This window comes from Cyprinus carpio, chromosome A6, assembly GCF_018340385.1.
Source record: "Cyprinus carpio isolate SPL01 chromosome A6, ASM1834038v1, whole genome shotgun sequence".
NCBI classification, from domain to species: domain Eukaryota; kingdom Metazoa; phylum Chordata; class Actinopteri; order Cypriniformes; family Cyprinidae; genus Cyprinus; species Cyprinus carpio.
This window is the reverse complement of record NC_056577.1, coordinates 32754676-32772679: the sequence shown is the minus strand read 5'-3', so window position 1 is coordinate 32772679 and position 18004 is coordinate 32754676. Positions and strand designations below refer to the sequence as shown.

General features: G+C 36.4%; 1 protein-coding gene across 1 annotated transcript in view; it reads right to left on the bottom strand.

Moving 5' to 3' along the window:
• Positions 1-712: 712 nt before the first annotated feature.
• Positions 713-18004, bottom strand: part of LOC109079965 (cadherin-22-like) — a 182028-nt gene continuing 164736 nt past the window's right edge. The window contains exons 11-12 of the mRNA XM_042759078.1: positions 12355-12606; positions 713-1660 (exon numbers count right to left, since the gene is read on the bottom strand). Of these exons, the coding sequence (XP_042615012.1) occupies positions 1149-1660; positions 12355-12606 (764 nt within the window). The 3' untranslated portion in view covers positions 713-1148. The remainder of the gene's footprint in view (positions 1661-12354; positions 12607-18004) is intronic.

Here is an 18004-nt window from a genome sequence, read left to right as displayed (position 1 = left end):
AAGAATCATATTTCACTCCAAAATCTAAAGAAAGAAATATTCAATTATACTTTGCTGGTGGCTGAAAGTAAATGAAGCCTATTTATATGATAACATTATTTTTTATGACAATTAAGCACATTTCCCCAAATTTGTATTACGGCAATAAAAACTGCTGTAATTTAACTATATTGAACTATATTACAGTCCAGAGAATCTTACTGAGAATAATGAAAAATACAAAAAAGTGAAACATCTAGATGCATTACAGTAATTTTGGAGGCAAAATGCTTAATCGTCATAAACACATTAAAAACAGACTTCATCTTCTTCATGCAAAACGTCATTTCTTATTTTATTCTCTTGATTTGGGGGTGAAGCGTGATTTTGACATGTTTTTGTGAGATTCGCCCCAACGGCCGTTACTTTTCTTCAGCAGAAACGCTTTGTATTTTACAAAAAGAGTTTCTAAAAAATAAATACAAATATTTTCAACACTGATTTACTGTCACTGATAGTTTGCAAACTCCTCTCAGCGATCCGACCCCAATTCATGTTTTTTTTTTTTTTTTTTTTTTGCTTTTTACCCACAGGATATTCAGTCCTTGTCTGTCACCCTGACAAATTAATCAGAAAATTGTCCATTTTTGTATTTCGGTCCATTGCCAGGATGAATAAATAAATAAATAGAAAGCAATAAATACATAAATATCGTTTTACTTTTTTTTCTTTCTGTTTGTTTGTTTTTCTTTAAATAAATACATATTTATTTAAGGTTCTTTTTAAATGTTGGTGATTAAAAAGTCTTTCCGTTGAATCCGTCCGGATCCTGGTGACTTACAGTCATTTATCTCCACAGATGGGCAAAGAAATTACAAAAAAAAAAAAAAAAAAAAAAAGCAAAGAATGAGTGTTTTTCGTGGTGCATATGGCACGGCCCTGTTCCTCTTGCTCTCGCTGACAGGTGAGAAGATGTTGGAGGTTTGCCCAGCACCCGGCCTAGTTGTTTTTCTCCTTCAGTATTTGTCCTGAACTTTTCTACAAGATGAGGAGTCACTTTACAAAGTGTAACGGGTGACATTAAAACTCTCCAGACTGACTGGGATCCAAACAACTTCAATGCGGAACTGCAGGGAGAACGGAAACGGGATGCTGATCACAGGATGATGCTAGGACCCTTCTTCCTCAGGTTGGGCCGGGGCGTAGTATCCCGCCAGCTGCCTGAAGCGCGGCCCCCAGTCGCTGAGGTACGAGAAGTCCTGCTCCGAGGTGGTGGACAGGGTACGGATGGAGCTTAGCGAGAGAGCCGGCGAGCTGCTGCCCTCGAAAGCATAAGTCTGGAACGAGTCGTACGGCGGCACCGATAAGTCTGCGTCCGCCTGCTCCACTTTCTTGCGTATGTAGCCTTTGAAAACCGAGAAGTCAGCCGGGCCCCTGTCTCCAACCACTCTGTTCTGGATCCGCTGCGGGACCGGGTGCAGCTCGGGGCCCGAGTCTGAGTTTTTGACCTCGGGGAAGTCGTAGAGGCTGCGCAGGGCGCTCATGTCGTACGCCTGTGTGTCCTGCTCGCCGCCTCCCTCATCGTTGTATTTGATGACGTTGTCCCGCATGTCCTCCTCGTCTTCAGACATGAGCTGGCCCTTCCTGTGACGCTTGAGGGTCAGGATCAGCAGCACCAAGACTAAAGGAACAGCGAGAGACAAACACGACAAGAGAAAAGAATAGACATCATGCTATGAAGAAAGTCCAAATATATATATATATTTTTTTTGCAACTGGTCTTTAAAATCATTGTGAACTTTCAGACACAGACACCAATAATTAAATAAATAACCCCTTACTATTTTCATTCAGCATGGATGCTTTAAATTGATCAAAAGTGACAGTAAAGACATTTATAATGTTACATAAGATTTTACATTTCAAATAAATGCTGTTCTTTTGAACTTACTATTCATCAAAGAATCCTAAAAAAAAATGTATCATGGTTTCCACACATATGAAGCAGCACAACTGTTTTAAACATTGATAATAATCAGAAATGTTTCTTGAGCAGCAAATCAGTATATTAGAATGATTTCTGAAGATCATGTGACACTGAAGACTGGAGTAATGATGCTGAAAATACAGCTGCGCATCACAAGAATAAATTACACTTTAATATATAATCACATAGAAAACAGTTATTTTAAATTGTAATAATATTTCACAATATTGCTGTTTTTATTGTATTTTTGATCTAATAAATGCAGCCTTGGCAAACATAAGAGACGTCTTTCAAAAACACTACAGATTGCAAACATCATTTTGTGACTTTAACCTCATAATGCAAATCCTGACCACAGCAGTGAGAAGAGTAAACTAAATTAACCTCTGAATCTCAGAGAAAGAAAAAAAAAAGTATATAATGTTAAAGGGGAGCTTTGTTAACATATGCCACAACATCACTTTTCATGAGAAATTATGACAATTATTTCAGTTCATTTAAAATATGCAAAGCCTGCGCAGGTGTCAAGCATCACAGTTTCCAAGAAAACGACTTATTAGAAAACTAAATTGTTTCAAACAGGAAAAGGGAAATCCATTAACCTCAAATTGACTTTTCAGTAAACAACTGAGCTGCTTCTTGTACAGCAGAAGTCAACTTTCCTCAGCGGATCACACCACAGCACGAGGAAGATATTAACAAACCCAACCTGGCAACGCTATGCAGCAAGGGAACTCATTACAAACCACATCTTCATTTTAATGAGAGACTTGTCCTTTCTGTAGCATTTCAAATACTGCATTATGAGACCAATGCTTGACAACATAATCTCACAGCGATTTCTATTAGAATTGACCCTTTGCTATGCTCCGTCCCTCATGTCATTTTTGCTAAAGTGTGCTTAATATCCTGTCAATAGTATATAAACTCACTGGATATAATTTTTTTTCTGTGGAAGATCCATTAGAAAGAGCATAAACTTCTCAAATAACTACACACACAGCAACAGCTGCTAAGACAGGATTGTGCAATAGCATTTAAAGGCGGAGCTTAGTGAAGTTAAACGACTGCATTATTCATGAGCATTTGAGACTGGTTATTAAGTGATATATCTGCCGTCCTAATGTCTTCATTCACTAACAATATGTGATTGAGAAGAGAAATGCAGAGAGGACTACAAATAAATGAGACGTTCACAAAGCTTCGTCGCAAGGTGCAGCGCAGATATGAATGAGGAATTAAACGTGAACTGAAAAGGCAAACAATGGATCATTTAATGAATTAATGAGTCAGAAAACAAAAGCCGCATCCCTCTCAATAAATCAATGAACCCTTTAATCTCAGCTGAATTATGTTAATGAGCGTCTGCATTTGTGATTGTATAGCGTCTTTCTTGCGTTTCATCTGTCAGTGCTGTTTAAATAAACACAGAACCGTCTGAAAAATTCACGGTGCCATTTACAGACTCTTTTCGGTCGTAAAAAGCCAACTAATTTCAATTTGGGGAATGCTGATGTATTTAATATGGATATCTGGATAGTGAAAAAAAAAATGTCTGATCTAATTCCATCCATGCACCTGTTTTAAGCCCTAAAACTGGAGGCAAAAGCAGCGATTTAGCAATGTAGGTTATTACACTATAGGAGGTTTTGTGACTGACTGTTCAAAAGTAAATTCTCAAAGTCAAACTCAACACCCAAGGTATTAAACTTCATGCATCCACACTGTCTGTGCTATGAAAATGATTTACTCCTATAAACATGCAGTTACATTTCTAAGTGATCGGATTTATGATTTTCTGGCCCAACAGACCAGAGTAAAGTCTAGAGATCAGAATATCACAGAGAACACTCTTCACATTTCTTTAAAAAGGTAAAAGTGTTGTTGTTGTTTTCATTTTGCAAATTATTTATCAATTTATGTTAATTACTATATGTTTAAGTCGGCTAGTTTGCTGTAGTTTTAATGCAGTGTCATGTTCACAACATAATTGTGTTTTATGATGATGTGGACTGAAGCACGCAGCGTGTTCAATTCTGTTATCTGCTTTCTGCTGGACAATACATAGACATTTAATTAAATTTGCTGTGATGGTTTGGCTCTCCATCACACAGCTGACAAAACATAAACACTAAACATGCATATTCATAGCTGAAGTACTGAAGACTGTACTACTACTACTAATAATGTGCGGATATAATTAGATTATATTACAGTTAAAATACTCGTAATCAGACTACAGTTACTTTTTTATTGATTGCATGATTATTCACATAATAGCAATAAATTATTCATAATGTACAGATTCTCCCTAATTCTTCTTTTTCATCTTTTAACTGTTTATTTTTTTAAATAGCCTACCACTTTTGTACATTTAGAAAGTCTTCCAGGTTTGTGGACATTAGCACAAAGACCATAGATGATTGAGAGGACACCATAGCGTTTGACCACTGGATTTACAAAAATCAGAACAATCAATGGAATATATTTTCTCTTTGTATTTTTATAGCAATATGGTATGAGATTATCATATTTAAATGAATGTGATAAATGAGTTAGGTGAAATTTAATCCAAAAGTAATCAGAAAGTAGTTATTATATTACCTAAAATGTGTAATATAATGGATGTAAATGGAATCAGTAACCGATTACAATTTGTAAGTAATCTACCCAGCACTGCCTAATGGCTGCTAAAATCACAAACTACTGTTCTGATTTCGACAGGTATTTACCTGCAACAATACAAAAACCATGATGCATGAACTCAATATAATGTCTGTGGTGCGTATTTCACATTCGGTAAGTGATCGTTTGAATATTTTATTAAGCATGTTTACTCTGGAGGCACATGTTTGATCAAAGGCTGTCCATTTTACATAATTATTAATGTAATAAGAGTGCCATTGTCTTGGGTGGTGTTCTTATCTTGAGAGGGAAATGTCTGGGGTCAGGCAAGGATTTCTTTCATCTTTTCGTTTGAGGACGGATGACTGGGATGAAAGCTCTCAGACAACTGTTTATGCGAAAACTGCAACAAAGTACCTAAAAGTGCTCAAAAAATCCTGCATTTTAAGAAACACTGCTTTAGATTTACATTCATTTCAATGCAGTCTTTAATTTCCCTCATAAATGTTCTTTTTGAGTTAGAAAAGCTACTGATCTAATTAATCCAAGCTTTTTTCTGAATATATTGTAAAATAAGTATAGAAGAACCTCACTTTGATCAGAAGTTTTTTTTCTTTATTAAAATGAAGAAAACTTTTTTCACCTTCTTTTCTGTTGTATGATGTATAAAAGCATACACACACACACACACACACACACACACACACACACACACACACACACACACACACACACACACACACACACACACACACACACGTACATTTATACATACATATATCTCAGACGGACTTAGAGAAGCAGACTTTTTAAATCTGAAATCTTGTTCTATTGTAACTCTGGATAAAAACATCTGCTAAATGCATAAATGTAAGTGTATATGTAAATATCAGTTAAATATTTCATCCACTTTTAGGGTCACACTATCATGTGGTCCAAAAGTCTGAGACCACTAGTGGAAATGCTTTTATTTTGCATTTCAATGCAATAAAATATATAAATGAAATATTATAATATCAGAATAACAGTAAAAAGTTTAACTGAGAAAAAAAAAAAAAAACGGCGCTCATTTCAATACTTACATTTGTAAGATCTAGAAATACTAGGGTACAATCTGATATATATTTCACATCATCTTCTTAATTTTTAAAAATGTCTAAAATGTTAAATGTTCTTTCTGTTTCCAGGCTTAAATAGGATTTTGAGTCTCGTTCTCAGTGTGCTCTTTTAAATCCTAAAGACGAACTGAAGCCACAAAAGTCACATTTTGATATCTGACTTTGTTCATGGTTTGATCAAATCCCCATCCTTCATACTGCAAGAGCAATATTAATACTTATGCCTTCCTTATCAACCACCACAGATTCTGAGAAAACCTATTGGATATGCTTGACCTGACACGTGTCAATTTCCATGCATCCGTCAGATCGCAGCCAATTACATTCTATTACCGTCAAAGGTACAGGGCTGACTTATGTAAGCCAAAAAAGGGGGGTATTTGAGGGAAAAAAAAAAACATATAGTTGGAGCACAGACTGCACTAGGAAGCTTGTTTAATGGATAACTTTTGTGGTAGAAAGGAACACATAACAGTGTATTAAAGTGTGAGAGCGCATTATGAAGGCTCAAGCTGTGAAGTTGAAGCTAATTTTGCTCGCCGTGGACCATCCGTCTAACTTTACGAGCGGCTCCAACCATATGAAAACTGACAAAGCGGTATACAAACAAGGCAGAAAATGAACAACACACTCTGGCCCTTTCCGGAAATGACAAATAAATCAGATACAGCAATTTCCAATTCACCAACCGTAGCCTGCACCTGGAGTTTCATAACTTCGCTTTCACAGGACAAACCGGCGAGCAGTATTTATGATTACTTACTACTGTTTATGTCTCTCAGCCAGCACTTTCTGTCAGTGTTTATCTACCCTAAACATGTTCGGAGGAGAAAAGATGGCAGGCATATTAATTTACATAACTGATTCGGGATAGGCTGTTTTGCAATTGTTTACTCACCAACAAATGGCTAAAAACACCCGAGATAGACAGTGTGACTCCTCAAAGAGTCTCTCTGACTCTTTGATTCAGTATTTTTCCATAAGCCTCGGGGAGATAAGTCTTTGACCGTGCTCTTCCTTCATGTTATTCTTCGATTCTGGCATAATCAAGGACTCTAAATGGCCCAGAGCCAGGTAAAGTGAATTGAGTTACACAGACTGCATTTGCAGTGCATGATGCATAAGAAATGTGCTAATTCCTGTGAAGATTCATGCATGCAGACTAGCCTTAAGACACATTAAAGGATTGCATGCATCGATTGCATAGGTTGATTTAGAATTAACAAGAATCAAATCGTTAGAAGGTCTTACCACGAGGGGTGTGCGATATTGACAAAAAATAAATAAATAAAAAATCTCAATATTTATTCGTTTTTTTATTTTTTATAATTAAACAATATTTTGCTGCGCATATTTTTGTGCTGTTAATATGACTGGTTTAGGCCTGTCATTATGCATAAATAAATATAATTTGGGGGAAGTCGTGGCTTAGTGGTTAGAGAGTTTGACTCCTAACCCTAAGGTTGTGGGTTTGAGTCTCGGGCCGGCAATACCACGACTGAGGTGCCCTTGAGCAAGGCACCGAACCCCCAACTGCTCCCCGGGCGCAGCAGGATAAATGGCTGCCCATTGCTCCGGGTGTGTGTTCACAGTGTGTGTGTGTTCACTGCTGTGTGTGTGCACTTTGGATGGGTTAAATGCAGAGCACGAATTCTGAGTATGGGTCACGTCATAACACTAAAACCGCCAGTAGGTTACTGCAAGGCCGTGTCTTAATGATTGATTCACTCAATCGGTCATAAAAACAATTCAAAACGGCTGATTCGTTTAGAAACGATGCAAGTGACTGTCATATTGAAAGGATCATTGAATCACTTACTCAAGATGATTGGTTTAAAACGGCTGATTCATTCGGAAACAAAGCAAGTGACTGTCTTTACGAATGGCTCACTGAATCACAGACTCAAATGATTCATTCAAAACAGCGTATTCATTTATAAACAAAGCAAGTAACTGTCTTTATGAATAGGCTTGCTCAAGATGCATTGGTGCTGCTTAGAACGATTGGTGTATGACATCAAAGTCCCTCATGTTACTTTGATGTCATACACCGATAGTTATGTGCAGCACCGATGCATCACAAACAAGCCAATTGGCTCACTGAATCACTGATTCAAATTATTCATTCAAAACAGCCGATTCATTTAGAAACAAAGCAAGTACAGTAACTGTCTTTATGAATGGATCACTGAATCACTGATTTAACTGATTTGTTCAAAAAAAGATTCACTTAGAAACAAAACAGCTGTGTTGCTCTGAGCTACAAAAATGTTCTGATCCAGTTTTGCTCTGAACTATTTTCGTTGGCAAAAGAGAGAGAGAGAGAGAGAGAGAGAGAGAAAAAAAACAACAGACAATAATGTGTCTAAAATGTAACTCACTCAATTTTAACTTCTTGTTTGTTGAACTGCTGTATAATATTTACATCACATTTGCAATCCTGCTCACACACTAATATTCAGGAAAATGGCATGTTGCTTGTATGATATTATTTTACTATATATATATACATATTTTAAAAAATATATATGCTTTCATAACTTGAATTAATTCTAACAGCATTCTAATAGGCTTCATCACACAGAATGCTTTTGGACTCTCAAGGCGTGTTTTTGTTTTTGTGTTTTTTTGCAAAGTGAGTGACATAAGTGATAATACCAGCTCGCATATGGTTAAAACAACAATAACAATATTATCGCAGACGATAAACATTGCACACCTCTACTAACAACTTTGTTTCCCCAACAACCTTCATACTTTATCCTCTACATCTGGAATGATCTGCGAATCTGCGCCCCTGTCGCGGCCTTCGCTCTCACGGTCGCGCTGAAGGTATCGGGTGAAGAAGCGCATTACGTACCTGCCCTTGTGAAACATGTTGGGACTCCTTGCCGTGCAGATGTTCGGTTAAGCGGACATGACAAGACTGCTAATTTACCCTTGGGCGGCAGGTGGCCAGGACTCCAATCATGGCAGATGGACTGTAATTGGGACGGATGTGTGCAGATGCCATGCTGCGCCCAAGTGGATTTATCACGTCACCCTCAGAATGAACTGATGGAGGGGTTGTTTGTTTGAAGCTAATTAGGCAGAAATTTGTTTTCATTCCCTCCTTATCATGCCACAAATTGATCTAATAGGAACGGTGTGGCGTTCAAGGAAGACTAGGGACCCCCGCTTCCTTCCAACGTCATGAGATCTGTCCGATCTGTGCACTCAACGAAGAGGAGACATACAGTACTGGTGAAACTTTTGATTACATCTAGACTAGACTAGAGAAAGAATGGACTAGACTAAGCTAGGCTAGACTACAACCGAATAGAGACTCTTGAAACAAAATGAAATTTATATAGCAGTTCATATAACAATATAAAGGCATAAGGAATCACAGGCTGTTATTTGAAAATCGACCGATCAGAAGCCAGGATCAGAGAATAGCGTAGAATAGAACATACAACAATCCTACTATAAATTGTATTTCCAAAAACAAGTTTTAATTACATTTAGACTTAAAAGGAAAATAGAAATAAAAATATATGATATATATATATAACAGCAATAAACAAACAAACAAATAAATAAAACATTTAAAACAATATATATATAAAAAAAGGTACAACAGGTTATGTTACTTGAATATGAATCAGAAGTGTAGCACAGAAGAGAATATAAATTATTATGAATTCTGCACACAAACATAATGTTTGATTCCATTTAGATTAAAACAGAATAAAAAAGTCTAAAGTTAAATAAAATAAAATAGAATAAAATAAATAGATGCATAATAATAATAAAAATAGATACAAATAAAAAGCCTGAAACATAACGAAAAAAAGTACAGCAGGTTATGTTAGTTGAATATCGAATAGAATAGAATATTAATTATGAATTATATTTCCAAATATAATTTTTAATTCCACTTAAATAAAATAGACTAAAATAGGCAAAAAAAAATTAAATTAAATTAAACTTAATTCAATTCAATTCAATTCAATTAAACTAAACTTACATTACAAAAAAAACTAAAAAAAAAACTTGCTATCGACCAATCAGAAGCCAGGACCAGAACTAGCATAGAACCGAACAGAACAGAACTATGCTCTCAAACTAATCTAGAATACTTGGAACACAGATGTTCCACAATCTGACTATGAATTGTATTTGTCCATATGGGATTTGAAGGTGGCTGCAAATGTTCTCAGTGTTCATCATTGACTATTCAGTGCTGCCAAACATTCACACGCCAACTGTGCTCTCAGACACCACAGATTTAAAACAACCAGCATTAAACTTTCAGCCGTTTCTGCCTTTCAGCTTCACTCTGCTGCTTCCGTTTTAATTTATGTTCATTTTAGAAGTGGATCAAATCCTTTGGGGCGACAAAATTATTAATTAGAGATCAATTTTGAGTTGATCGCTCACATATTTGCACGACACATTAAAACTAATGACTAAATGATGAGACATTTTATGAAAATGTAAGTGGTGTTTGTACATGCAAAAACTCATCACTAGAGTGTTGTGAGTGAGTGGAGGCCAGGGAATTGCTATGTGGTTGCTAGGTGTTTTTACTGTATTTACATTATTGCATGAAAAGATCCTCTGAGGTTTCCAAATATTGATTCCATTTAAATTCAAATAGACTAAAATAGGCAAAAAAAAAAAAGATACATCATTAAAAAATAAAAATCTTAAAACATTAAAATAAAATAATAAAACAAATTAAAATAAAAAAGGATTACAGTATGATGGGCTATGTTACTTGAATACTGACCAATCTGAAGCCAGGACTGGAAATAGCAAAGACCAGAACAGAATAGCATAGAATAGAAAAATAATTATTATGAATTATGTTTCCGAATATAACTTTTGACTGCATTTAGATTAAAATAGAGTAAAATAGGCTAAAATAGGGTAAATAAATAAAATAAAAAATAACTGACTAAAATGCAATTAAAATTAGAATATTAAATAGATACATAAAATAAAATCTAAAGTCATAATTATAAAAAAGTCTCTATTTCAATCTCTCTTTTTTTCCTTTTTTTTTTTTTTTTTTTAAATATTTATCAACTATGTTAAGCCTGATCACTTTTGAAAACCCCTAACCCAAAGTATGAGCAATAGTAATATCGATGCTTGACTTAGCACACACGGCTAATTACTGCAGGAAAGATGAGCAAAAACAATTCATGTTGCATACTTTCCAGAGAAAGAGAGAGAGAAAGAGAGAGATAGAGAGAGGGGGATAGGAATAGCACTAAGTGGAGAAGAGAAAAATAAAGACAGATATACTGAGGACAGGAGAAAGTCATAAAACTTTCAGAGATGACAAGAGAAACGCAGTCCAACGCTCTCATACATGGGAACCGGTGGATGTCTGGAAAGGCTGCTCTATTTAAAGCCACGGCGCTCCGCCGGGACAGTGGTGCTGATGCTGCTCTTTTTGCGAGCGAGGGCTACATCCGTTTTGAGCATCCCCTAACTCACCCGTCCTCTGCTAGAGAGGCTGGATGTCATTCACCGAGCCCTATATTGTGAGTGTGTTCGCTCTGCATGAACAAAAGCTTCCATTCTCCGCCTGATGGAGGATGAGCAACTGCAGTCGTGGGCAGAGGATGCTGAATGAAATATTGATCAGCTTTTATGTCATTCTAGTTTTGTTTTTCGCCTCCTGCCGCATTTTAACCCAGGTTTTAAAGAATGATGATGGGCCATTAAAAGAGTTACAGCGGTAATGGAGGTAAACGCAAATGTTCAGAGCTTGCTTGGCTCTATATATCTGCTGCTCTCCAAGCATACGACTATTGAAAGCCTTTATTAATTGCTCTATGAATGCAAATATTAATGCATATTCTGAAGTGGACACACTTGCATCTTAGAGATCCGTCAGACACCTGTGTTTTGTTAAAGGTGAGATGATACAGATGAGTGACCCTTGCATTCATTCACATCATTGACCCACATACACTCACATTCCATGACATACATACCTTATATTAATGCTGTAGGAATCTTCTGGGTTATTCACCATTTAATATCTACAGACAGCCTACCACAAATAATAAATGCATAAACGTGTGCATGAATGAATGGGAAACACATTGGAAATCAATGGAAAGCTATCAGATGAGAAGTGAACAGTGAATTGAAGCTATACATTTCATCAGTTTATTTGCTCCCTAGAATTCAAACTCATGACCTTGTGATGTTGTACCAGTCAAGCTACATGATGTTGGTACTCAATACGCTGCCAGATCTGTCACACTACTTCAAAACTAGAAACAAAACACAATGTTACACACATATAACATAACCCCGTCTGTCAAAGTCTTTCATCGCACAACCAGTGGAACAAGAAAACACGGTTACTTTTGCTTGGTATCCGTGTGAGGATGTGATGTAACTCACTGTTTTCATTCAATAAACTCACAGGAATGACACCAGTGATGCAAAAGCTGAAGTTCATGCACCTGGAATGCAGTACAAACTCTACTGCAACACTGAAATACAAGTTTCTTGCCTGCTCGGCTTCCTAAAGCATGCACTATAAGGAAAGCACTGAATTGCATTCTCACAAACTCTCACAGTAGGTTGGAAATAAGTCGTAATGTTCCTACACAGTTGATAAGTGAAAGGCTTTACCGATGAGGATGAGGATGCAGACCAGCAGCGCGATGAGAGCGCCGGGGCTGAGCGCGGCTGACATGACGTAGGCCGTGGCGTTGCAGGACTGAATGGCTCCGTCCGTGTCACAGCCACACACGTGAATGGTGAGGGTCCCCGTGCTGCTGAGGGCCGGAGGGCCGCTGTCCACCACCAGGATGGGCAGCAGGTACACGTTCTGCTCCTGACGGTTGAATCCGGAGCGCTGCGTCCTGATGCCGGCTGTGTTGTCTACAGATAGACGAGAGAACAGGAAGACAAACATGCGGCTCAATATATGCAATCTGTTATTTATATATTATAATAATGCATGCATTATTTTATTATTACTGAAAAATAAAGGCAGTGTGTTATATAAGAGCATTGGCAGAGCCTTTTCTGTTGTGTGTAAGCTTAGTATAAAGCTTAGTATATGTAGCACAGTTTTGACATTTTACTAACATGGTTGAGCAAAACGTTGAGAACTAAATAATAAAAAACAATGCAACTTGTAAACATATATAAGAAATAAATACTTTTATTCAGCAAGGATGCATTCAACTGATCAAAAGTGACATATTTAAAGACATTTATAAAGTTACAAGAGCATTCTAGTTCAAATGAACCTGAAACCAGGCTAATTTTAATTAAGATTAATTAGTCAACTAGTCATTCAAACAACCCACCAACTTTAAATAAATAAATAAATAAAGTAAAAAAAAGAGACATAGTTTATATTTTATATAGAGAGTATATACAATTTAATCAATTTATATTTAGCATATTTAAAAAATACTTATAAAGAAAAATAATAATTACAAAAGTAAAAACTAAAGCAAAGAAACACTATAAAAAGCAATATTATTTATATTTATTGTATATAAAATATTATTTACAAAAGTAAAAAAAAAGATCTTAAAATCTTAAAAGTATAATTTATCATAAAATAATCATTAATAATACAATAAAAATAATAGTTTCTAATTAAAATAATACAATTTAATAGACTTTTACATTGTTGCAAGAGCATTCAATTTCAGATAAATGAACCTAATTATACAGGACCTTTAATTAAGACCAATTAGTCAGAAAACCCACCAACTTTCAGCCTTGGTGAGACTTTTTTCAACAACATTACAAGATCTTAACGAGCCCTAAAGTTCAAACTTTTGAATATAAAATAGCCATAGATATATGTAGAAATTCTCACAAATATAACACACAACCGTTCCCCTAATAGCAGAAACGAACACAAACTGAACCCAATGCAGGCTGTTAGCGAGAAACAAAGCAGGTCTGAAGTTCCCCAGGACTGAAACGGCAGATGTATGAATGCAGCGAACAGCAAAATACTGTAAAAGACTACAGCAACAGCTCATCTGATGGACTTGCATAGAGGCACACGAGCCATCCATCATTGAGAACATACATCACTGTCAGCTCCAGCACTAGAGCAAGGCTCACTGATAAATACAGCCGGCTTCTCCACATCCGCCAGAGAGACCAGGAATTTCTGCTGAGTAAAAGCACCATGACATTGTGACTTGACTGGACCGGTAAATCTTCTCCCCAAGGCGCTCTCCTCCTCAGAAATACAGCACACACCATCAACGAAGGCAACGAATCCATTTCTGAAGTCTAAAAACATCAGGAATGGAGACATTACCATAACCAAACCCCAGCGCAGTCGTTTCCCTGCAATGAGCCGAAGTAAACACTGAGATGTGTTTTAAAATGCGACTCTGACATGGTCATTGATCGGGTTATGTCCAATCCATCAACCAATCATTTATTAAAGAGCGCAGAGCCGTGCCCTTTCAATATTCATCCAGCTGGGCCGCGGCTTTCTGGCAAACACCTAAATGACATAAAGAGGACACAGAAGGAAAGCATTGATTGAGTTCAGCACCTCGTATCAGCCGTCAGATTAGCTTTATAATTGATTTTGAGTCACCAAAAGCTGTGAATCAGATTTAGTGCTTACGTTTATTAGGGATCCTGCACTTTTTGACCAGTGAATTACTGTGACCTTTCCAGTACTTGGATAGGGATTTTTAAAAATGATTCAAACACAGACCAATTCACTAATGAATCAATCTCAAGAATCGACTCGATCGAAAGAATGACTCACAAATCAGACACTGTGAGCAAGCTTTACTGTACACAGGACGAGAACAAGAACTAGCTATCAAATATTGTAGAAAAGAGATTCAAATGTATATTCACTATAGACATTTCTATGAACAAGATTTTTAAATAAGGAAGCACCATTTTAAAAAATCACAGATACCTTCAGGTTTTTCATGACAGTGAAATTTTTTAAAATACATCATGCATAATCTTTGAATTTCCATGAAGTGTTTAAATAATATTTTACATATATAGCACAATAAAATACAAATAACAAATTAAATAAATTGTTGAATTAGAATTGTTGAATGAAATTTTTGTGTGTGTGTGTGTGTGTGTGTGTGTGTGTGTGTGTGTGTGTGCATGTGTGTGTGTGTGTGTGTGTGTGTGTGTGTGTGTGTGTATTATTGTACTGTGTGTGTGCATGTGTGTGTGTGTGTATTATTGTACTGTGTGTGTGCATGTGTGTGTGCATGTGTGTGTGTGTCTACCTGCATCACTTCTTAATATATATACATACATATATATATATATATATATATATATATATATATATATATATATATATTTTTTAACAAAGTCATTGCATTGGATAACAGTATATTACAATTTTAATGAATATTCATTAATAATATTGTATCAGTTATTATACATACACAATATAAGTAATATAATATAATATAATATATTATATTATATAATGATTCATTTTTTTAAAAAAATTAGAAAATTTTAGATTTTTTTTACAGAAAATCAATGATCAAATCACAATTTTCAAACAAAATAAGAGATTAATAAAAAATAAATCTCATGTTAAAAACGAAGACAGTCAGTATTGTTTGTGGTTAGTGAATATTGATAATTCATATGACCGGTGTGACCTTCAAACATCCACTAAAAATCCCTAAAACAGCATCTGATTCAATCACACTGAGACTTCAGCGATGAGGGAGAAAACATCCCGCAGCATTAGAGACACTTGATCTGCTGAATCACATTTACACATTTAGAAGACACTTGTTTTGGGCATCTGCATTTGCCAGATGGAAACATACTGTAATGTTTCTGAATCACAGCATCGGCCGACTGAGGCCAGAACAGTCAAACTCCTTTGAACACAAAATATGGACAGAGAACAATGAAATCAAACCAGAACAAAACTCACCGCCGATGCCAAAAACACCCCAAACACACTGAGTGACAATGAACAATGCCCTCGGCCTGCGCTATATGTTCTGCTGTGACTTAAAACACGCCAGCAGGTGACAGGGGACCAAACGGACACAGACAATGTTCATGCAAAGACAAATCAAACACTGGTGTGAGAAAACAGCCTCATGAGATCGACTGGCTCCAGACGAGCCGTCCAAAACCAAAGCCAACTGATGTTTTGTTTAGAGTCGTCAATCAAATTCCCAACATATGAAAACAGCTCTCTCTGTTTCTCTGTCCCTCTCTGGAAGGACTCTGCTCAAAGCACAAAGTAAGAGATGAATTTAATATTACAGCGAGAGAACATCTGAATCAATAGCACAGATAGTTAGAAAGTCTGACGTCCTGAAAAAGCTGCGTTCGTCCTCGTGAGTCGGATCACAGAGGGAGAAGGTAACGCAGCGCTGCGGCTCTCAACTGAGAAAAATGACAGATTCAGTCTGACAGGTTGACAAATGTGTCCATGAAAACAGAAGTATGGGGGATACGGGACGAGGAAGGATACAAAGTGTGCTCTGGTGAGTGTGCTTGAGAGGGGAATAGTGGAGGAAACCTGCGTAGGTGTCGTTTTAGGAGAGTTCTGGGTGAAACTCACAACAACTGTCAAGAACACATCCAGGCCATATTTCATCCCAAAATCAAATGAGAGAAAAATAGGAAAAATTATATTCAGCAAATAGAAAATCAAGCCTGTTTTGGGATCATCAAAGGTGAAGTGTGTGAGACTATAGCAGCAAGAAACAGAAAAGCAAAAAGAATAAATGTTTTCAAGCAATTTTCAAACATTCCCCTCAACTTTGCAGAGATGTTTGGTGAGAAATTACACACTTCACCTTTATTTTAATAATATATATATATATATATATAGTGTGTGTGTGTGTGTAAGTAATATTAAAACATTTTATATGCAAATAGTATGCAAATAGTAACTTATTAATGCAAATTAGTTCTGAAATGGTTGAAGTGCAATTGTTCACAATTGCATACTGCATTACTGTAAACATGCCTTTATATCAAATGTTTTATTTTATTTTATTTTATTTTATTTTATTTTATTATTTTATTTTATTTTATTTTATTTTAAACCGCTGTTTGTGCTTGGTCTTCTTTTTCCAAAAATATATTTAAAATCTTTTAGCCACTATCACACTTTTTTTTTTTTTGATTTAGGGGTGAAATCTGACCGGTACATTTCTTCATGAGATTTACTGTACACATCATTGCACAGCTGCAGAGCTTGTGTTTCCGCAGTGTTTTAGTTATCATTTCTACCAGCTCTAGCTGATCCAGTGTGTGCGTGTGTCTCAGCTCAGGCGTGCATGTACGTGTTTGTGTTTGTGTCTGTGTTTGTGTGGCCCTCGGCCGTCCTCACATGCTCAGCTGACATTTGCCTGAATCTCCACCGCTGACATTTCCATCCTGTCAGATCAGTCTGGATTTGCCCATGCGTCACATCAACTTACACACATCACTAAAGTGCCCGGCAATAACACAATCCCGCTCGGCCTGACGGGACACAACAAATATAAACCTGACAAAGCGAAACAGAAATAAAAATTTACATTGAAGGAGAAAACACCTGATTATTTGCAGATATAAACCATATTACAGTCTGAATACTCAAATCTGAATCGCTGCTTTATATTAATCAACTCGAGGTGATAACATAGTTTTTTTGAATAAGTTCACACTGTCAGTTTTTGGGAATGACAGCCGCATTTACTTACAGGTGTGTAATTTACTTATGCATTTACTTTTTATGTACAGTGTAATTAGAGTTTTTATAACGTTGATCTGTTAAACATTTATAAACTTTTGATATAGACTAAAAGCCACAATACTCCTATTTTGGGTCTTTAAATAATCATCTTTAAACTCAAAACACAAAATTCATAAAAGAATTCCCAGTACATAACAGAAAATCCATGCATATGAATTGGACAGAAATATTAAATACCCCTCATTCTCTGTTTGCGAACACAAACACCAGATGCTGCAACAGAAGGTGATGTCATAAAAGTGACAGCGTGGCCTACCTCTGGGGAGCGCTCATGAAAGATTGCATTTGTCAAGTCAGACTTAGACTAAAAGGTTTTTTTCAGCTCATATTAGTCTTTTCGGGAGAGCAGATGAACTTGGCTTGTATTTTTTTATGACACCTCATGCAGGTCAGAGACAGCCGAGTGGCCCGTCGAGGGAGTGTCGTACACCGAAACCGCCCGGAGGAACTCTATCCATCCGATTATCCCGAGTGAGAGGAAGATAAGGTGTGCACCTGAAGAAGTTCGCTCAGAGATAATGTCAGAAC